The sequence below is a fragment of the Phyllostomus discolor genome, chromosome X (genome assembly GCF_004126475.2).
Source record: "Phyllostomus discolor isolate MPI-MPIP mPhyDis1 chromosome X, mPhyDis1.pri.v3, whole genome shotgun sequence".
Classification (NCBI taxonomy): domain Eukaryota; kingdom Metazoa; phylum Chordata; class Mammalia; order Chiroptera; family Phyllostomidae; genus Phyllostomus; species Phyllostomus discolor.
In genome coordinates, this window is record NC_050198.1 from 6,711,584 (window position 1) to 6,734,141 (window position 22,558).

General features: G+C 36.9%; 1 protein-coding gene across 4 annotated transcripts in view; it reads left to right on the top strand.

Moving 5' to 3' along the window:
- The window catches only part of CDKL5 (cyclin dependent kinase like 5), a 171,775-nt gene that overhangs the window by 83,066 nt on the left and 66,151 nt on the right, over positions 1 to 22,558 (top strand). For all 4 annotated transcript variants that reach the window (XM_036017173.1, XM_036017172.1, XM_036017171.1 and 1 more), the window contains exons 4-7: positions 3,789 to 3,834; positions 13,981 to 14,117; positions 18,431 to 18,551; positions 20,518 to 20,577. In XM_036017173.1, the coding sequence (XP_035873066.1) occupies positions 3,789 to 3,834; positions 13,981 to 14,117; positions 18,431 to 18,551; positions 20,518 to 20,577 (364 nt within the window). The remainder of the gene's footprint in view (positions 1 to 3,788; positions 3,835 to 13,980; positions 14,118 to 18,430; positions 18,552 to 20,517; positions 20,578 to 22,558) is intronic.

A 22,558-nucleotide genomic window follows, 5' to 3' on the forward strand; every position in this document is an offset into this window, starting at 1 on the left:
TACCTACCATGGAATGCATCCTGTGCTTGAATTCATTCCCCATTTTATGATTTTGCTCATAACGTAAAAAATAGCATAATTTGTCCAAGTTATTTTAGGTTTCTGGGCAAAAAGTCAGAATAAAGATAAAAATGGAAACATTGAAATTTACATATACTTTTAGGTGTCTAAGTGTTGTAACAGACATTTTAGAAAACTATTTAGGAATTTTTGTTGGTGCTAATACATGTGTACTTTTGAGAAAAACACAGGAGAGAACTAATGATGCCTCCTCACTGGTATATGTGTGTGTATTTCAGAATATATCTTTGTCAGCAGTGAAACGTGTGTGTGTGTGTGTGTGTGTGTGTGTGACTCTTACATCTTAGATGTATAATCCTGGGGCAAATTATGGGCAGTGTGTAAAAACACTTAGTTGGGATATTTGCATTAAAAACGTGTATTGAAATATTTAAAAGTACTCCAGTTGTCAAATTGTATTCCCTAGTATTCAGATGAAGAAATAAAGGATTTCTCCCAATGAAGGGCCTCCTCAGAGCATAATAGAAAATGAATTGTAGAGTATTTATTATCTTTGCATTGGCTTAATCCATTAATAGTGGAGTAAAATAAAATCAATATATTTTTCTGCTCTGTTTTGTAATGCACGTGGAATATTTAAAATTATAGACCAAAGCATTGAAAACAATGACTCTTGCTACTTCCTTATATAGTGTATGATCAGTTTAGAGAATTTACTGTTCCAGAACATAATTAAATCAACTTATATAAGTACATTTTAAATAACTTTGTAAATTTCATAATTGTTAATACCAATTAGTTGCTTCGCCAACATCTTAAGAAAGGACAATTGAGCTCTCCAGATACTGTTAACTGTTTTATACCCTTTGACCCAGTTAATCACTTACAGAACTTACTTTATGGAAATAAAGATGCAGATGTTGAAGGCTATCCATTAATAGACTGGTTACATAACCACTCATTATAAATGGTGGTTTTAAAAATTATTTAATGACAGATAAATGTACCTTATACAATATTAAGGGAAATAAAGTGAACAGAGTCCGAGCCCTCCCCCCCACAGAGCCAAAAAGTGGTGAAGCTGGTTACCCCGCACTGGCGATTACTTAAGGTTCAACACCACATAATTTATAGGTGACTTTTCTACATTAGGCCACATTACTAAGACAGGGAGTCAAGTAGCTTTACCTAACATACAGAAATAAACACAGGGAAGCTGCCAACTTGAGGAGACAAAGAAATATGGTTCAGTCCTGGCTGGTGTGGCTCAGTGGATTGAGTGCTGGCCTGTGAACCAAAGGATCACCGGTCCGATTCCCAGTCAGGGCACATGCCTGGGTTGTGGGCCAGGTTCCCTGTAGGGGGCACGGAAGAGGCACCTACACATTGATGTTTTTCTCCCTCCTTTCCCCTCTGTAAAAACAAATAAATAAAATCTTTTTAAAAAAGAAAGAAATACAGCTCAAATGAAAGAACAGAACAAACCCCCAGAAAAAAAAAAAAAAAAACTAAACAAAATGGAGATAACCAACATTGGATGCAGAGTTCAAAACACTGGGGATCAGGGTGCTCAAAGACCTCAGTGAGTATAACAACATACAGGAAGAAATTAGGTTTACACTAAAAGAAATAAAAATCTATAGGGAACCAACAGTGAAGGGAAGCAAGTTGGGATTCATATCAGTGATTTGGAGCGTAAGGAAGAAAAACATTCAACCAAAACAGAAAGAAGAAACAATCATTAAAAAAAAAAAAAAAAAAAAAACAGGGATAGTACAAGAAGACTGTGCACTCCAAATGTGCCAACATCCGAATCACAGGAATGCCAGAAGGAGAAGAGGAAGAGCAAGAAATTGAAAACTTGAAAAAGTAATGAGAAAGAAAACTTCCCTAATTTGGCAAAGGAACTAGACATACAAGTCCAGGATGCACAGAAGGTCCCAAACAAATTGGACCCAAAGAGGACCACACCAAGACACATAATAAAAATGCCAAAGGTTAAGCATAAAGAGAGAACCTTAAAAGCAGCAAGAGGGAAGCAGAGAATTACCTACAAAGTGGTTTTCCTTAAGATTTTCAGCTGATTTCTGAAAAGAAATTTTGCAGGCAAGAATGGACTGGCAAGAAGTATTCAAAGTGATGAAAAATAAGGACCTACAACCTAGATTACTCTATCCAGCAAAGCTATTATTTAGAATGGAAGGACAGATAAAGTACTTCCCAGACAAGGTAAAACTAAAGGAGCTCATTGTCACCAAGCCATTATAACATGAAATGTTAAAGGGACTTATTTAAGAAAAAGAAGATCAGAACTATGAATATTAAAAAGGTTAGAAATTCACTACTATAAACCATTGAATCAAAACCAAAACCAAAAACAAGCTAAGCAACAACCAGAACCCAAACAATCATAAGTGTGGAGACCATTTGGAAGGTATCAGCTGGGAGGAGGAAAGGAGAGAATTGGGGGAAAGTTGCAGGGATTCAGAAGCATAATTGGTCAGTAAAAAATAGGCAGGAGAGTGTTAAGAATAGTATACAAAATGGAGAAGCCAAAGAACTTATATGTACAACCCATGGACATGAACTAAGATGATGGGTTGCTGGAGGGAAGGGTGGTACTGGGTGGAGGGTGACAAAGGTGAAAATTTGGGATAACTGTAATAGCATAATCAATAAAATATATATTAAAAATAAATAAATAAATAAATAAAATGGTTTTTTTCCCTTCTCCCTCTACCACCCCACTTTCATGATCCCCCTTGTTTTTGTAAGTAAGTTAGGTGAAAAGCATATCTATTTAATGTTAATGATTTGTACTGTGTTGGTTATTGCCTGGTATTTGTGTCCCCTTTTAAGCCTTTGTTTTGATGGAGAGACAATGTTTTATTAAAAGATTTGTTCCTACTGATTTGAAAGTGTACTCAGAGTAAAATGTAGGCCTGAGTCATTCAGAAGACCTTTCTATATGACATGTGTGCTTTGAGGAATCTATATTATTTTGCCGAAAGCTTTTTATAGACCAGAATTAGACATGAGTTATTTAGTATAGTGGTACTTAGTTGTTAGCATTTCCATTTCATTTCTAGCTCTTATATTCTTTTCTTCCAACCAAAAAAAGGAAGAAAGAAGATTTGCATCATTTTAGTTTAAAATTCAGCTCACAAACTACTTCTGTTAATTCAGGAGAGCTAAATAAAGGTGGAGGGGGTGGTGGTGATTGGTATTTGCTGACAAACGTTGTCTCACTTCCAATTTGAAATGACCACTCATAGGGAAAAATTGGTGAGCAACTAGAGAGGTTTGTTAGAAAAAGGTAAGTGAAAGAGAAGACTTGGCAGAGGCTTTCTACTGCCAGTGAATGCCAAGTATTGTAGAAGCCTTGTCTCTGGTCTTAGGAGCCCAGTTAAAGTGTGTCCCTGGATTACAGAGGGCAGTACAGTTGGTCATCTATTGTTAGTCTTCGTGGCACTTTTATGTATCCCTGCGACATTGACATTTCTGGTTCATCCAAGTTCTCTCACTGTCTCTGCTCTTCGCCCTCTCCCTTGGTCCCCCTTCTCCTTTTTCTTCCTTGATAATGTCTACAGGGTGGTAAGAAAGAATTTTGGAACCAAGAAGTGAGGGACTGGGGAGGAGGAGGATCTATTTTTTATTCTCTGGGTTCTTGCCACTGTCGCAGAGTATACCTGCCCCCGGACAGTTGGGATTCCCAGTTTGAAAAACATGGGAGATTGACTTTCCTTCTGTCTCTTTTTCCTTTGCAGGAAACACATGAAATTGTGGCAATCAAGAAATTCAAGGATAGCGAAGGTATATATATTTTTTCTGTCTATAAACTTATATATTTAATTTCTATGACTAGAATGTGGAAGAGATGGCATTGAGCTAATTACGCTCTATTCCTGAAATTACAAAGTCTCAATCTTAGATAGTGAATATAGCTTATTTTTTATCATGCTTGTCTTTGAAAATTTTAGTTCCTTCAGTGTGAATCTTTCAAATCTCATGCTATTAGAAGACTCATCTTGTCTTTTAAGGTACAGTTGATATTGGAAAAGTTGCTTCATATGCTGGATAGAAAGCATGCTATTTATGTTGTTTCTAAATATTATTAAAATAAGGAAATTGATTTGAAGAAAATATTTCTGTGGATTCACACAAATAGCAAGCACTGTGTAAAAGGCTTTAGTATGAGGAACTGTGATATCTTGTTCCTAGTCTGTTAGAAATACAAGAAGTGGTACATAGATGGTATCAAAAGAGTGATTTTATATTAAGTCATTAGGTGAATAAAACTTTTTCAAGGGGAAATACTGTACTTGGAGGGCTTAGTCCCACATCCAAACCATTTCCAATAGAGTATTAAAATTACCCCATGCTAGGTAAAAAAGGTTAAAATAACCCCTCTTTTTAAAAAAAATTATGTACAAAAAAGTGATACATCAAAAAACAAATAAAGCATTTCAGTAGTTTATTGGGTTTTAAATGTAGACTATTGGCCATTTAAAGACAGCCAAGTAGAAAAACTGACTATGAAGACACAATGTTTGAGAAGCTCTAGGCAGCATTTTTCTTTTCTTTTTTCTTTTTTTTTTTTTTTTTGACAGGGACCCACAGTAGAGATACTTTTTTTATATCCTAACCCAGTATCAATGTATATAATGTCCAATATGAAACTGAAGGAAATGTGTTACAGAATCGCTTTATTTTACTAATATGAGGTTCTCCATTTTCTATTCTTTTCTGGTCGTATAATTCATGTAAATGCTTATTGTGGCATCAAATACATTGATTTCACCACTGATGACTCACAACCTGCCATTTGAAAAATAGTGCTCCACGCTTAGGAGTCACCAGTATAGCATCACCCTTCATGTCTAATTAGAAGTATGACAGTAGCAGTCACAGCCTACTTTCATCAGCACATGTTGACTGACTACTGTAAGACAGCAGCCTCTATACTTGTGAACAGTTTCATCACCCTTACCTTAGAGACTCAGCAAATGTTAAATAACAAAAAGGGCTCACTTTTGTGGTGCAGAGTCAGTGGTACTTGATGTAACCTGACTTTGGTGTGCTTGTTATGTGGGGCACATGCACAGCAGCCATTGTCCTGGCAGCCTTAAAGAGAAGGCAATAAAAAATGCTTTTAGCTCATTCTTAAAATAGAAAGAAAGAGAGAGAGGAGAGAAGAAAGAGGGAAAGAAAGAAAGAAAAAGAAAGATACTTCAAATGATGTCCCTGTAGTTTAACAGGAAACAATAGCCCCAGGAAACTGACTGCGGCCACTTCTTAGGCAGTGGCTTTGGGCTAGCCACAGGTGACCAGGAGATCAGCGGTGATCCACTAAAAAGAGTGGTTGCCAACAGTAAATCAGAGCATAACCCTTGCATGAGCATAAAGACTTCTGTCTGTGCATTCATTCATCTTATAAGGCACATCATCAAGCATCAGTTACCACCAAAAATGACAATTGTCATCAAATTTTTGAAAAGCAGTACAATCTAGGGCATGTATGCCAATGCTTTTTAAAAAACTAAATACCATGTTCTTTGCATTCTCTATCCTCTGCATATCAGTTCTTAGCTTCAATTAAATGATATATTTGTACCTGTGTTATATCTTCTGAGTGGCAGTCAATAGTGTATCTGTTGAAATTCATTGAGCACTGAATGAGGTGCTGTAAGAGCTGTGAAGGTAAATCAGGTGCAGATGTTAAGAAGCTTATGACCTATTAATAGAATTAAGACCTGTAAATAACTAGCAGTGAAACAGAGTGGAAAGCAGTCAGTCCAGAATGACTGTGTATAATTTTGAGGTGAGGTTTTTTCTAGCTGTGGTATCCCAGGATTGTACGAATAGTGTAGACATTATAGAAAACATTTGATCAGCGCTTATTTCACTAACCTGACAAAACATCACTCCAACTCTGCTTTCATTGCTGTGGGGCCATTATCAGTTACTAAACCTCAGGCATGCAGCCTTATCACCCACTGTTGGTGAACAAGGGAGCATCCTCAAAAGGAGTACACACATTTATATGTTTCCACAATGCCAGGTTTATTAGGGGAGGCCTCCCCAGTAAGCCTGTAGAGTTACATGCAGGGGGTGCGTACATGATAGAAGTGAGCAGAGCGAGCGTCCAGCATGAAGTCCCGGTCACTGCTGGCATCTGCAGGTGGAGAGGTGGGCATCAGTCCCAAGCCAGGCAGCTCCAGTGGTGGCACACATCCGGTGGAGTGGAAGTCCAGTGGGGCTCTGAGCACGACCCATAGTACAGCCAGGCTCGAGCGTTGGGTGGTCGGAGCTCTGACTTCTTATAGCCCACCAGAGGTGGAGGTCCCACGCATATAGGTGTCCAGATGGAGTCCTTATTCAAGTGTTAGACTTGTGGTTTTGGGCGTTCTGGCCCCTCCTAAGGGCATCCCTATTACACTCCATTACTTCAGTCTTGACAGAGCACTGGACATAACTGTTGTTCATGGCTGACAGGGACTCCATAGTGAATTGTCCAAAGTGTTCGAAAAGTCCACTTTGCTCTTGCTCTGTACACCCACCCACTCTGCAGATGGACACCTTTGTAGATACACCTATACATACTTCTAGAGGGATACTTCCAAATATGTCAATGATAGAATCTGAAGACATCAAATTATTTTTAACTTTTTACTCCAGTCCTGGTTTAAGCACACTTTCCTACTGTTTCCAGTTCTCCCTGGGAGATTTCATACTCTGTTTTCTGTCTTTACCCTTTCCTCCTACCAGAGTAGTATCTTGCTTAATGGAAAGTAAGGGGAACGTGTGTGGTGAACAACACTTTTGGAGAAGTGTATATAAATAGTCTAGTACAGATGAGGATGTCCATTCAACCCCTATGTAAACCACTTTATTTTGAAACAGTTTATCATCTTAAATTTCATTTAGGCCAATTATAATGAAAATAGAGTTTCATAATATTGTCCTTACTGTCATAAAGCTCTCAGTAATCTCTTACTAGTTACTCTGAAAATATTCTCTTGATATCATGATAGTGACTTTTCTAAAGCCAATATTTAAATCTTTGTGAAGATAATGAAATAACCTTGTAAAAATATTGTTAAGCCATAATAGGATCTGAACTTGGTCTGATCCACATTCAAGCTAATTAAGTATTCTCACACTGATGATATCAAGGGATATTTTATGAGAGTATATATTACCTTCTGTTAACTTTAAAAGATTATAACTATGTCCTATTGCCTCATTAAATATCTTTGTATCCACAAATCTGTATAAAATGTTTTGAAACTACATTTTAAGGTAGACCACTATTTAGTTCAAGGGGTCCTTATTATCCTAGGATAACAGAACATTATTTAAAATGGGAGCCAACATTTCCTGGTAAATAAACAGTTAGATTGGGGAAAAGAAACTAAAATTACAAAGGTAAGTTTACTTCATCTTATAGTTAACACAATTTAGGTTTTAATAGCAACTTTGTGCTATTTCTTAGAGGAAAGAATCATGTTTTCTTTTGGGGGAAGGGGCAACTCTTATAGTAAAATTATAGGCTAGGTCAATGAATAGCTTTCAAAATAAGAAAGAGTCATTAAAAAATCCACAAAAGGCTTTCTCAGTTTTCTTTTCATTTTTGTATGTTCCTGTCTTTCCGTCTTCATCCTTGTCAGTTTTTTATTCCGATATAACTCTATTGGATTATTTATCACTGTCTTTGCCTATGAGTTTCCATAAAAGAGTTGGACATACTAGGTGGGGGACAAAAAACTCCTGTTAAAGGGAGAAATTCTTCAGTAATGGCATTTTTATCTGAGATCACTTCATTAGTTAATATTTTCTTGTTTTGATGTTTGCTTCTTATATATATCATCATAAATATGGAGTCTCAGATAATGAATTCTTTATGATACCCTAAATGATAGTATTATGCATGTGTCTATTAATGTCAGTTTCCACAGAGAAACATTGGCTGATAAACACCTAACCAACCAGAAGTCTCCATAAAATTAGTTCTGCTCAGTATTTGGCTTTTCTGAGAAGAGAAAAAGGACTACAGACCAAAAAAATACTAGAGATTGTTTAGTTAAAAGGTACTTTTAGACTATGTATGATGATAAAATTAGCCTAATTCATCTACTCTTCTTATGAGTCCAGTGTTATACAATGATATTTGATGTTCAGAGTATAATATTCTGTCACTATTGGATTATCATTCTCATGCATACACGTACACATGTCTGCTGTCCTGAATTTACGAAATAATCCAAGAGCACTGATTTAGACTAAATAGCTTTGGACCGACAAGAATTAAAAGCATTGTCTGTTCAGCCTTTAATTGAGGAGATCCTGTGGTCTAGAATTTATTTTTGACATGTACATTTGGATCTTCTGATGTGACACCTTTTGTTTTGTTGGACTGAATGTACAGGTGATGGAGTGAGGGGGGATTCTCCCTACTTGTCACATAGCAAGGAGACTGACTCTCAGGGAGCTGTGTTGCAGTCTTTAATTAAGATGGAATTTAGGTTGTCTCTCTACTTTTATATAAAATAACATTTCTTGCATTAATATCCTGCTGCTGCTTTTGTTTTCTGTAGATAAATATGTTTCCCTTGGAATGAACCTATTTATTCTTAATCAAGAGAAAAATGTTTAATTGATCATCCACTTTTTTCTTTCAATTTATTTCATTCTTATTTTTACCCAGACACTAGAAAGCTCTACCTTTATGTTTGGATTGAGGTACTCTAGGCTCTTATTTTGTATAATGGTACAAAACAAGAGTTCAAAATCTTTGGTCCTTAAATTCAAGAACTTGATTTCTCCGTAAGAGAGGCCTTGAAACTAATGTTCCAACCCCTGGTTAAACAGAGAATTCAAGTTAACTAAGCTTGAGCATTCTGCTTGTCATGACTTCACCACGCTTGCTTTTAATGTCCAAAATAGAGCTCTTTCAAACTTCAGGGATTCTTCTAGGATTTGGTGAACATTTTGCACCTTTCATGATTTAATAAATTTACATTGTACTTTGCCTGACCTTCATCTCTGAAGATGTAAGCGTTCTCATCTTTTTTGGTATATATGACAGCACCGCTATTCAAACCCTCCTGGCCATGTCAGTTGCCCTCCTATTGATGTTCCCTCTTCAGTCAGGGCCACTGGACTCAAACATGGTAATCCTTTTGGTTTTATACAAGGATGGGTTGACTCCCCACCCCACCAGTGTACCTGTTTAAAGTTCCATTTTGGGGGGGCCGCTTTGGCTATACAAGAATTTCAGGGTTCTGATTTCAAAAAGTAGGTTACAGCTATTTCTGGATTTTTTTTTTACAAGCCCACAGTTCTTTAAAAATAGAGTTACAATAGAGATGCAGCTCATCTTTAGATTTTTCTCTTTTCATCACTTATCTTTGCATTTCTCTTGCTCCTGTGATCATTCTTCTTAAAAATCATTTTCTTTTACTTCAGTCAACCTCTCTTTTTAATTTTTTTTAGGTGTGTTAACTGACCTTCCTGACAAGCTTCAAAATAGTTTTGTTTTTTGGCTTTTTTGTTTTGTTTTGTTTTGTTTTAGTTAATGTCCTTGCCCTACCCTGCCATTTAGCCACCACTCAGTTGAGTTTACATAATTTTGTCAGAATTGCTGTCTGTGCTAAGTTCAACACCCTCGGTGATAACGGATAACCAAGTCCCCTAGCATGCGTACCAGCAGTATTCACATGGAAGTACCAGCTCTTACACCTAGAAGGACCTTCTGCATCATCTAGAAGAATCCCAAACCCCAGTGTGCAGCTGAAGAACCAAAGGCCCAAAGCTGCACAGCTACTATGTGATTAGCTGAGACTAAGACTCAGACCACAGGGTCTTTGTTGAGTTTTTCTTCCACCCGCAGCATGCTGCTTTGCCATTCAGCTGAGCACTAATAGACTCTAGATCTGAAATTGGCTGTTCCAACTCACTCTCCAAAGCTCCCTCACTGCCTTCCACCATGTTGCCTATGTCCCTGTGTTCTACTCAATGTGACATTCTCTTCACTCACCTTGAGAAAGTTATTCTTTTTTCGAATTGGTTTCTTCATTTGTAAGCCGGAGGAGGCTGGCCTCAATAAAGAATCCATGGGATTCTATCAAGTGGAAGGCAGGGATTTTTGTGCTTACTTCAGTGGGTTCTGCTACCACCTTTAAAAAACTACCTCAATGAAGAGCATGGCTACTTTCTGGCCTCTGAAGAGAAAAACAAACATAAGTGGAATGTGCTTTCCTGTTTCCCATCATGTGATTGTTTAGTGCCCAAATTTTCATCATAAAGTTGAGGGTAGGCCAGGAACCTTAAAAGTACTGGGTGAAACAAAAATGATAGAATATACCCAGTAATGAAGCGTATGCATTTTCTTGCACTTATGTAATTAATAATTCCACTTCCTGCCCATTCCCACTTATTACAGTCTCAACTTTTAGTACCTCTGACTGGCATAAATTAGAGAAGCCTTCATTTCCTAAAAATGATGGACTGCTCAAATGAGGTGGTTTGGACATTGCATACTAAGTGATTTTGTGAACTGCATTTGGAAGATTCCTTTCTATTTTATAACCATTCTTAAGTAGAGTCAGTATAGGTTTGAATGATGCATACATAACAAAGAACCAAAATTCAATGAGGTTTAGGCTCATAATCAATGAGATTTTAATGAAAATAAATCATTGATTATTATATTTTAAAAGGTGATGGGATTTTTTTTTTAGGGTATGTGTATGTGTGGGGGATGCCCATTTATTTATTTTATGAATAACAAGTTAAGTGGCTTGCTCAAAGTCACCTTTCACACTGTTAGTTGGTTAAAAGCACATAAAATCTAGGTCTTGCATTGTGGCTGCCCATGCCTTAAGGTAGTAAGAGCAAGCCACATGTGAGCAAAGATGTCATCTTCTCGACACCAGTGAAAGCAGTCCTGTAGGAAGTTATTTATTGATCCCCTCTTTGTTACCAGGTATAGTCCTAGGTTGTTGGGTGTATATGCTGGAACAGAAGAACTGGGGCCTGTCCTCCTAGAGCTCTCAGTTTGCAGGGGTGGCCAAACAGATGGTAAACCAGTAAGCAAACAAAGATATAAATAAAGATGTGAAAATCTGTAAGAAACTTTCAGAGTATTGTGATAAGGAATAATGGGGATGGAGGCCTGCTTTGGTTTAGTGCGCTAGGCAAAGCTTGTGACATTTATTTTTTAAATAAATTTTATTAATTATGCTATTAAAGTTGCCCCAATTTTCCCCTTTGCCCACCTGCGCCTGGTACCTGCATTCCCTCCAGCATTCCCCTCCCTTAGTTCATGTCCATGGGTCATACATATAAGTTCTTTAGCTTCTACATTTCCTGTACTATTCTTAACATTCCCCTGTCTATTTTGTACCTACCATTTATGCTTCTTATTCCCTGCACCTTTTCCCTCATTTTCCCGCTACCCCCTCCCAGCTGATAACCCTCTCTTGTTATCTCCATTTCTGCAATTCTGTTCCTGTTCTAGTTGTTTGCTTAGGTTTTTGTTGTTGTTGTTGTTGTTGTTGTTGTTGTTGTTTTGGTACAGATGTAGATAGTTGTGAGTTTGTTGTCATTTTACTGTTCATAGTTTTGATCATCTTTTTGTTAAATAAATCCCTTTAACATTTCCTGTAATAATGGCTTGGTGATGATGAACTCCTTTAGTTTTGCCTTGTCTTGGAAGCTTCCCAGACTAGATAAAACTAAAGGAATGACATTTAAACTAAAACCTGAAGGAGCCAGCCCTATAGTAGAATGAGAGTTCTAGGCAGAGGGAATTAGTCCAAAGGCCCTAACATTGAAAAATAAAGTTTGAAGCTGTTTAGAAACTGAAAGACTAATGGGTGGGGTTGGGAGAAGGGGGACATGAGATGAGGATAGAAAAGTAGGCAGGAACCAGGCCATGAGTAATCAATACATTATTTCTTGCTGCATCACTTCCTTGTTAGAAGATCACTTGCTTCTTACTGAGATCTGTGTGTTTCTATGTCTTAGAGATAGGTGAATTTTAGTTTGAGCATCCCAACCTTGCGAATTACTCACATGGGAGAGCAGAGAGGCTGGTTAGCCTTCTTCATAAGACTAAAGGCTTTTAGTGTTCTCTAGGCTTTAGCGGTTCTAACAACCACAAAATACCACTTCTCTGACTTAGCCTCAAATAGCAGAGCAGCTGGACCTCTGTGTCCCTCTCTGCCCCCACCTCTGCCTCTGCCCCCATTCTCTAAGCTGCTTTGGGAAGTCCCCCATCATATCACACACAGTACCCTCCTACTGCCAGGTGTCCCCCACCGTGCCATGCTCTTTTCCACTGATGTGGGTGCTGTGAGTACCCCTGAAATGGACTGGGATGGTTCCTTGCCTAAGCCACTGTTGGCCTTAACTATAGCTGGTCCTTGGGTTCCTTCTGATAGGCAGTGTCTCTTTCTGCCTTTTCCTAATCTGAGTTTCACCCTTCTCCAACAGTTTTCTTACTGAAGTGGGAGAATCTTTTCATTGGTGTAACCAGTTCTCGTTTCTTTAAACTCAATTTGACTGGGGTTTAAGACAGAAAATAATCTGAGAAGTACTCCCTCCGGGCACTATATTTATAATACCCCCTCCCCTCTTTGGCCCCATTGAGACTTTTTCCTCCTGTGTATCCTGCTTAGGAAGTATTTCTTCCTAGAAGGCGTGCCTTAATCTTTCTTACTCCTATCCCTAAACTCAATTTTTCTCCCTCTCCCCTGCCCCAGAAATACCTGAACCTGAGGGTTACACAACTTAGACCCTGAAGCTAGGACTCTGGCCCTTCACCCAAAACCATGGAGGCCAGATGTGTTTCAGAATTTATAACTTGGATTTTAGAATGAAAATTTGAGTTCTTACTTTAGCACCTTGTAATCAGGTACGATTTCTAAAGTACAACAAATGAATATTCATACTAAGTGGGATGCATACACAAAGACTATAAGTGGTCTCATGTCAGTTCAGGTTTTACCTTTAAAGAGATGTGCCATAAGTTTAGAAAAAGTGTTCAGTTTTTAGAATGATTTTTGGAATCTTGGAATTGCATATAAGGAAGTATGAACCTATCCTTATGTATACACATGTAAACATGGTAGTTAGAATTTTCTGGTGAAATAATAAAAACTCATTTAAAATGAAATATTATCTTCCCCACTCCCCCTGTTAATAGATCCATTAGAATTAATGTGACTTCTGTCCTTCCTCCACGTCTATGGGGGTTTTCATGAGTGACATTGATGATATAGAAGGAGATGTTGGTTCAGCATAAGTTCTCCACCCCAGTATAGCTACACCATCTGGGATGGACAGATGGACATGCCACGGGAGGATGGCAGGAACCTACAGCAGCTGCTGTTCCAAGAGAAGATCAGACACGCTTGGAATTCCCTGCAACTTGACTGTGTGCTGCATTGTGGATGCGTGGCACATGGCCGCTGCTCACTGAGGTGACTCCCATGCAGCCTGAGGAATAAAATGTTCTTTTAAGCCAGAGCTTCAGACCAAACTTAAAAACATCAGCTGCTACAGATGCTCCATAGAGGCTCCTCTGCATACTGATACGGTTGCTTCCTTTTTATGCTTTGACATTCCTTCCTCAGAATGTAGTGTTAAACTGACAGTGGGTTCATGTGTGGTACCTGGAACTCTGTATTTTTCACATACACTTTACAATAAGGAGGTTAAGAAAATTCAAGCAGAAAATTAGGTTCATGCTGGTCAAATAAGCCTTTTCTTGAAGTTTCTTATTCTTGATCCTTTGAACGAGAAAAGGTGGTATTTAATGTGTCATCCTTAGACTTCTTATGCAGAAGTACTCAAAGTGGAAAGTGAAATTAGTATTTTCAGTGTTCTTAGAAATTTCTGAAGAGCAGTTTGAAAGCTTTAATTTTACTCTCTTTGCCATTGTTTACATTCTAGAAAATGAAGAGGTCAAGGAAACGACTTTACGAGAGCTTAAAATGCTTCGCACTCTCAAACAGGAAAACATTGTGGAGCTGAAAGAAGCTTTTCGTCGGAGGGGGAAACTGTACTTGGTGTTTGAATATGTTGAAAAAGTAAGTCACTAATCGGGGCTGTGGACATTTGCCTGATTCTTTTTCTCAGGGCTATTTCTGACACTATTAAAGAAAGTATTATTATCTAGTATGACTTCTTAATGTTCTCATAATTTAAGGACTTTAAAAATGGAAAGTGTTACCCACAATCACTAGAGAAGTCCTGGGATATATTGACAGATTTTATATAATTTAACCATATAAATATAATCTGAAGTTTAACCAGTGTATTGAGTTGCCTTCTGAAGTCTGAGAATCTGTGTTCAACAAGTAATTTTTAGACTTGGTTTATTTTAATTAAACCTGAGTCAGGCCTCTGAGGGAGAGACAAATAAGTTGGTGGTGATGGTACAGGATGGTAGAGGTATGTGTAAGATCCTACAAGCATAAGATGGGCGTCTGATTTAGACATGTGGTGAATGGGTGGGCTTATGAAGCAGCCTTTTGTGAATTGCCAGTGTTTTGGCCATATTTGAGGGAAGAAGATGTGCCAAGAGGCACAAGGTGAGGCTTGAAGAGACAGGTGAGACCACAGATAAGGAATTGGAAGCATTGGAGAAAAGAAGATCACACATTGTTCGAGTTATCCATATGCTTGTTTAGCATACTTTTTAGAAATTGTTAACTGTTCATGGTATGACCTAAGGGCAAATGTGCGCTACAGTAATCAATTTTATGTGCTTATGATTTTCTTGAACAGCAGCTGACTTACAGCAGTTGGTTATTGTCAAGAACTTAAACCACTGTCTTAATAAGAATAAAATAAAGTGGAGTCAGATGGCCATTCTCAAAGGTTTTCTTGATCATTAAATAGGTGGCTCTGCTGATTTCCTTTGTTATTATCTAAAGAAGATTAAGACTGGAGAGGTTTATGCTTGCTTTAGGTCAATTCCCCAGGTGTTTTCTGTGGCATAAATGACAGAATGTCACGACTACCACCCTCATCCTGAACTAGAGAGCAGTGCTGCTGAGATGACTGACCAGTAATGCGGCTTTTGAAATAATTCAGCCTTTACAAATTCTTTTTCTAATTAAAGAAATAAAGTAACTTCAAAAAATATAGTAACTGCACTACAAGCAAAAGTTGAAAAATATTACAAGGCTTCTTGTTGTGTTAATCACTTTTTTATGTTTTTTCCCCTAAAATCTGTTTTAAGGTTTCTTTTTTTGTGTGTCAATTTAGATATTTTCCTAAAGAAGGAACCTTCCCCACCAAAAAAAAATGAAGTTTGATATTTTTTAAGTTATTTTAAAAGATTGCTGTAAAATCAGATGCTCTTTATATTAGTTTTTAGTTGTCAAATAATTATGCCATTTGCAGTTTTTCACTGCCAAATAATAAAATTTGACATCTATTTCATTTACCTTTTTATTTCTGTTCTACTCATGGTGATTATTCACAATTCATAACAATTTAGTGGGAGCAAATGGAGAAATTACCTCTTTGTTTCAGACAGTCTGTCATATCTGAGGTCTGTCTGCTGTTAAGTGGCAGAACTGCTACAGGAACTCTAGTCTTCTGATCCCTGGGTCTGGGCTTCTTGCTCTGGCCCTGTGTTTTTTCAGTGGAGGGTGACCATCACAACATTCCTTCAGTGGCAGTACCTAATGATTGACGAGTCTCAAGAGGGCAAGGAGAAAGATTCTCTAAGTAAGGGTGGGGGGTGGTAATAGAGATACAAGATCACAGGAGCTGAAACAAAGAAGTTTCTCATGTACAAATGCAAGCAAAAGTGGGCAGTACAGGCTGGTACGGCATCCACAGCCTAGGAGTCCCCGGTTGCTTTTGCCTTTCTGTTCACCACCCCTGAGATGTGGCTCTTGTCTTCAAGGTAAAGACAGAGCTCCAGCTATCACTTCCCATTGGCCAGGACTTACCTGCATAGCCACACTAGCCCTAAGGCAGAGGGGAGATGTACTCTTCATTCTGGCCACCTGTGTATCCACTTACAAATTGTATTACTGGAGAATGAGAGAAGAATGGATTCCTATCTGCCATTGACGGATTTAGAGTTGAATATGAAATGAGACCATTTATTTTCTCTATTACAAAGCCCTCTTATTCCTCCTGTGCATTTGGGACCTCCTATGCAATTGTTAATTGAAAAAGGCAATTCAAGTAGAGAATCATTTAAAAAGTGGTGTATACATACTTTAAACATTTTATTTTAACTTAAAACCCATAATATAGATTTGCCATTCTTCAGAAGTAGGTCAAGGCCTTTTGAGTACCAATCTTCTGATTGGTGCTCTGATGGGTCTTTCTTGCATACATCATACCCATAATGCATCAGCTATGATATCCTGTGCTAGCTTCTTTAAAGTGAATCACAAGCTTAAAACCATTGCAAAGCAATCTCAGTGCAGAATCCTGATCACCACCACCATCCATCCTTGTAAATGTTTTATGATTGTTGCACTCACATTTGCTTAGAGAGCAGTAGGTTTGGTGGTTTTCCTTTATTAAGTTGTTCCAAAGTATTAAACTTAATTTTCTTATAAACAGCAAATGTCTTTTTAAGAACATTATTTCATTGGTTTATATGATGTTCGGTTATGTTAAAATAACAAGTGCATCTGTTATAAATGGGTACAAGTGCGTTGTAAACAGAATCTGACTGTTTATATGCATACAGCTTGACTGGTGAGAACAAAGTTGTCATGTTGTATGTGAGCAGCAGTTTTCTAACTTTTTGGTCTTAGGACTCCTTTACACTTCTAAACATTATTGGAAACCCTAAGAGATTTTCATTTAAGGGGGCTTTATCTGTTACTATTTCTTGTATTAAAAGTCAAAGCTGAATAATGTACAAATATTTATTAATTCATTTAAAGAACAATAATAAGCCCATTACATGTTAACACACATGTTTGTGTGTCAGTCATTCTTTCAACTAAAAAATGGTGTTCCACAAGAAAAGTGGCTTGTTTAGTTTGCAACTCAGTTGCCCAAGTGCTTTTCCTCAATATGACCATCATACTTTGACGTTTAGCAGCAAGAAATGCTTTATGTATATTCCTCATTTTATTATGTAGATTCCTAAAAATATATGTACTTAAGAATTGAAATTTAATAAAAGTAATAATTTTTACTGCTTCATCAAAAACAACCTCAACCTAAGTTGGTTTGTGTTTATTTTAACTGCAAGGGTATGGCATTGAAGCATCCAAAGCCTTGATTCATGCTAAAGTGCCACCAATTTATCCATCATTGCTTTGGGCCATAAGTGTAAATGCCAGCACAGTGAAAAAGGCCAAGTGTTATTATGACTGTAGTTTTGACTTCATGAGCCCTCTGTATGGTCTGAGAACCCCTTCCAGAGACCCACAGATCACACTTTGAGAACGGCTGACCTAGATGGCTGTCTACAAACAATAAACTAATGGTGCTGTGGGCTTCAGTTTTCTGCTTTACAGAAGGAATGGAGAATGTTTGGTTCATCTGGAAATTTAGTGAGACCAGTTAAGTGGAGTTTGTACTTAATGAAAAAATTTCATGAACTTTACAATGGTCACTCCACACTGAAATTTTTTGAATATTGATTTGTTTAGAGTCTATGAATGTTTATTTCAGCAGTATTTTCTAGCCTGTATTTTTTTAAGATTTTATTTATTTTTAGAAAGAGGGAAAGGGAGGTAGAGAGGGAAAGAAACATCAATGTGTGGTTGCCTCTCACACACCCCCAACTAGGGACTTGGTTCATAACCCAGGCATGTGCCCTGACTGAGAATCGAACTGGTGACCCTTTAGTTCACAGGCCGGCGCTCAATCCACTGAGCCACGCCAGCCAGGGACAACCTGTTTTCATTTATGTACTGATTGTATTGATCACTGCTAATCTTAGGGATTATTTCTTTTAAGAATATTTTTCAGTTCTCCCAGGAATATTTGCAAGGCTTAGTTTTATTGCAAAGTTATATTAAAGATGCACAATGCATTGTGTTAAAATGACTGTTCCCCTCCTCCTTTATACATTACAGCGTCTTATCTCTTCTTTGTGTTGATTTTCCTTTGAAAACTGCTAAAATGATGCCTAAAAGTTTCAGAGAAAGTGAAAAGTGCACAGGGTTATAATTTGGGACAACACTAGGGAGTAGTAAAAATGGCAATTCTCTTTAAAAAAATCACCTTGATTTAATACAGTATCCGGCTTTAACATGGAAAAGGTTATAGATGAAAAGCAAAACAATTTTTAAAAATGCAGGCTGAGTATTGGATGAATTATCACCTAAAATGCATTTTTAAATTGTTAATACATGATTTATGGGCCTACCTAATTTTGGAGATTAATGGCTCCCTATTTAATTTTTAGAATATGCTTGAATTGCTGGAAGAAATGCCAAATGGAGTTCCACCTGAAAAAGTAAAAAGTTACATCTATCAGTTAATCAAAGCTATTCACTGGTGCCATAAGAATGATATTGTTCATAGGGGTAAGTATGGAATTTTTGAAATGGAAGATATTAAAACATCAAATTTTCCAATAAAATATCTTACGTATTACTATAAGAATATTTCCATAGACACTGACATTCCATTTAGATTAAATACATTTTGATAGTACAATATGAGACATCATTTGCCTTCCAAGTCCCCTTTGGTCCTTCAGGTAGGCCAGGTAATGTGCAACAAACCCAAAATCAGGCTTTAGAAATAGTCCCTAAGTCACTGACAATGCCCCTCCCCCCCTACACACACACTGTGTTGACAGTCACTGATCATTCATTCCCTTAGAGACCAAGATCTCCAGTCTGTACCTTCACCTCCTAATCTTTCCTACCTGTTGGTGAAAACTGCCCGTTTTTGCAGGTTGTATGCATGATCAACTTGACATAAAAGCCATGATTATACTTCCTTCAACTCTTATTCTATTTTTTATTGCCATGAAGTGTGTAGTTTATAGCAGTAAAAAGGAAATTACTTTCTGAGCACCATCTTTAACTCTACACCATTTATATTCTGATAATCTTTCTTATATTCTAGAGTTTTACAATAATGGGACACAAATAGATACAACAATAAAGCTAAAAGATTTTTGTCAGAAAATGTTGCTATATTCACTTTTGTCTTGAATTATCAAATAAGTGAATGCTACGTTTTAATTTACCTATACACAGACAAAAGGATATCACTAAAAATAGCCTCACTTTAAGAATAGCTTGTAAAGAATGCCAACTTCTATTATTTCTGGATCAAGACAGTTGATATTTCTCTTGTGTTTGACTGTCATAGCAGTTGTCTTAGCAGGGATGGCATGGATAGATGTTCAAGTCAGCTGGAAATCTGGTGTCTAGAGTAAAATAACAGTCTATATTATGCAATTTGAGGACATTAATAAGGAACTGATTTAGCTGCATTTCCACAGTGATAGATTGATTTTGTTAAGTGAATAGTGAATCAATGGGTAGGAATTAGCAGTAGAAATCATGGTTCTGAAATCTACAGATTTCACTCCTACTTCTTCCCTATGTCCAGTTTCACTTCTACCATATGATATAGACAATGGATACTCTAAAAATGCAATTGTGAGATGCCTCCCAAGGGGGTAATTAAACTGCCTCTTCTTGGTGTTTCTACTCCTCAACTCCCACCACATCTTTAAAAATCCATGGAAAAAATGAGAACTCTTTTTTTTTTTTAATTTATTTATTTTTAGAGAGGGAAGGGAGGGAGAAGGAGAGAGAGAGAGAGAAACATCAATGTGCAGTTGCTGGGGGTCATGACCTGCAACCCAGGCATGTACCCTGACTGAAATTGAACCTGCAACACTGGTTCGCAGCCCGTGCTCAGTCCACATGCTCAGCCTGAGCTACTCCAGCCAGGGCTGAGAACTCTTTTCTTGACTCATTCAGTATAGCTTCAACATTAGACATTTATAATTGTGAACCACATTGAAAAGGTAAAGAGATATGTAAATGTAGAAATGACATAGAAAATCATAACAGAAAATGTATCTTATATGTATTTTTTCCTCCCGTAAATATAATAATGCTAGTTATTTACTCTCATACATGCTTTTAAGGTATGTTGTGGGTGTAAGCATTTTATATTGTACCTCCAGAATTTGTGTTATTAGTATTTTATAAAGTAAAAATAGTTTCTTAAAATGTGGTGGCCTAGATTCAATCATTCTTAAATTCCTTTCAGAGGTACAATTAATGCCTTTAACTTTTAAAGGGAAAATATTTTTGAAATTGTGGTCTGCATGTTCCTCAAAAAGAAATTAATTGAAACTTTTATGTGGCAGCATAGAATGTTACTCTGCTTTTCCCTGCCACAGGTTTCTATTCAAATTATTCTGGATAATTCTAGTTAGATGCTCTTATTGTGATCTAAGGGTGTTAATCAGTAGTACATGACACATTTTTTAATAATTGCTTTTCAATCTTGATACTCCAGATATAAAGCCAGAAAATCTCTTAATCAGCCACAATGATGTTTTGAAACTATGTGACTTTGGTAAGTTAAAAATACATTGAGCCCTTCAAATACAGTAGTCTTCTCTTAAATGTAATTTCACTTTCTGTACCTTTAGTTACCCATGGTCAGCTGAGGATCAGAAATATGTAATGGAAAATTCCAAAAATAAGTCATAACTTCTAAATTGTGTCATTCTGAGTAGTATGACAAAATCTCATGCTTTCCTGCTCTGTCTCGCCTGGGATGTGAATCACAATATCTGTCTCAGTTATCAGATTAACTGTCTCAGTACACCACTGCTTGTGTTCAAGTAACCCTTATTTTATTTAATATACCAAAGTGCAAGAGAAGCTGTAACATGCTTCTTTTATGTGAAAAGGTATGTATGTGTAGGAAAAATAGCACATACAGGTTCAGTATTATCTGAGGTTTCAGGCATCCACTGGGAGGGTCTTGGAATTTAGCCCCCGTGAAGGGGAGACAACTATAGAAAACTAAGATACTATACCACATAGATAGCTTTTACAGGTATATTAAAATTATTTTTTTATGTTTTGACCTAAAGTAGCAGAGGAGCATTCTTTTCAGTCATATGTTGAAAAAATTGATTGCAGGGAGATTACTACTCTGTCTTTGCTGTAGACACTATTGTCTACCCCTTTTTTTAAATTCATCATGCAGTATTTATTTAATGAGAATTCAAAGCAAATACCTGCATGTGCATACATTCATAGGTCTGGCACTTAATGACCCCAGATAAAGAATTTTCTAGGAAATACTACTGTGGCCTTCTGGTTTGAGTAGGCTAAAAATATTTTTTAAATATTTTAAATGTTGATAAAATTGTTTTAGGCATAATCATAAACCATGAAAATATGCTTATGTAAATATACACCTGTGTATGGTATAAATGAAAAAGTTATATATCTGTGAGTTCAAAAGACATTTTTAGAACAATTCTATTCTCTTTAAATGTTCATTGAATGGGATTAGTAATTTATGTGTAATATTCCAGCTCCTGATTGAATGTGGAAGGAAGTTTTTGAGTTATATTCTCTGCTAGTAGAAAATTGTATATTGTTTCCATGTATAAAAACTCTGTATTAAACACTTTTAAGCATTTACATTAAAATAATTTACAAAAGTTTTCAAAATATAGGGTGACTTTTTAAATTATACTTTTGTTTCATCCATATGTTGAAAAAATAAGTTGGCTTTTATAATGTTATTTTTTCAGATACTCAAATATAATCACATACAATTATAAACCTGCACATATAAATAGGAAGACATTTCATTTTGTAAACAAAAATTAGATTAGTATTTAGCAGATGGCACACACAAGTGAGACATGGAAACACTGCAAGAATTCACTGTAGAATGACCAGTTTTGTCCAATGTAGCAATTGGAAGCATGTGTAGTTGTTTTTACTCAATATTTTCAAAGAATTGAATATTATGAATCTGCTTGCTTAAGGAAAAACGTTTTGCAGAACTTAAGTTTCTTCATATTTTATGTTAAGGAATATCGCAAAGATGAGTTCTGCTGTATCTTAAACATCTGAAGAAGTGCTTAGAAGCATAAAAAGGAAATACTGAGTACTATATTTAAATGATTTTGATCGTGGCATTTTTAGAATTTCCTTAGCTTGATGATTTTCAGGAATAATATCAATTTTTTACTTTTTTTCCTTATTTCTTTACTTTCTAGCCATAATTGTGATAACCACCAAGTACTGAGACTTTGTGCACCTCATTGACCCTTTATTGTGCATCCATGAACTATGGGGTTGGTTACTGAAACTTGTAAAGCAAGTTATAAAAGGTGCCTGTGGTATGATTAGTAATAGGAACAGGACATCCCTGGCCTAATGTCATTTCAAGAAAAGGCCAGTTTAAATGGTCCGAAGTTCCACATGGAGGCACCACTGTGCCCTGGGCATCCCCTAGAAGGACTTCCTAATTACCTACCCGCCTAGAGCATGTAGCTTCTTTGTTTAGCTGGAGGAACCCCATTCAA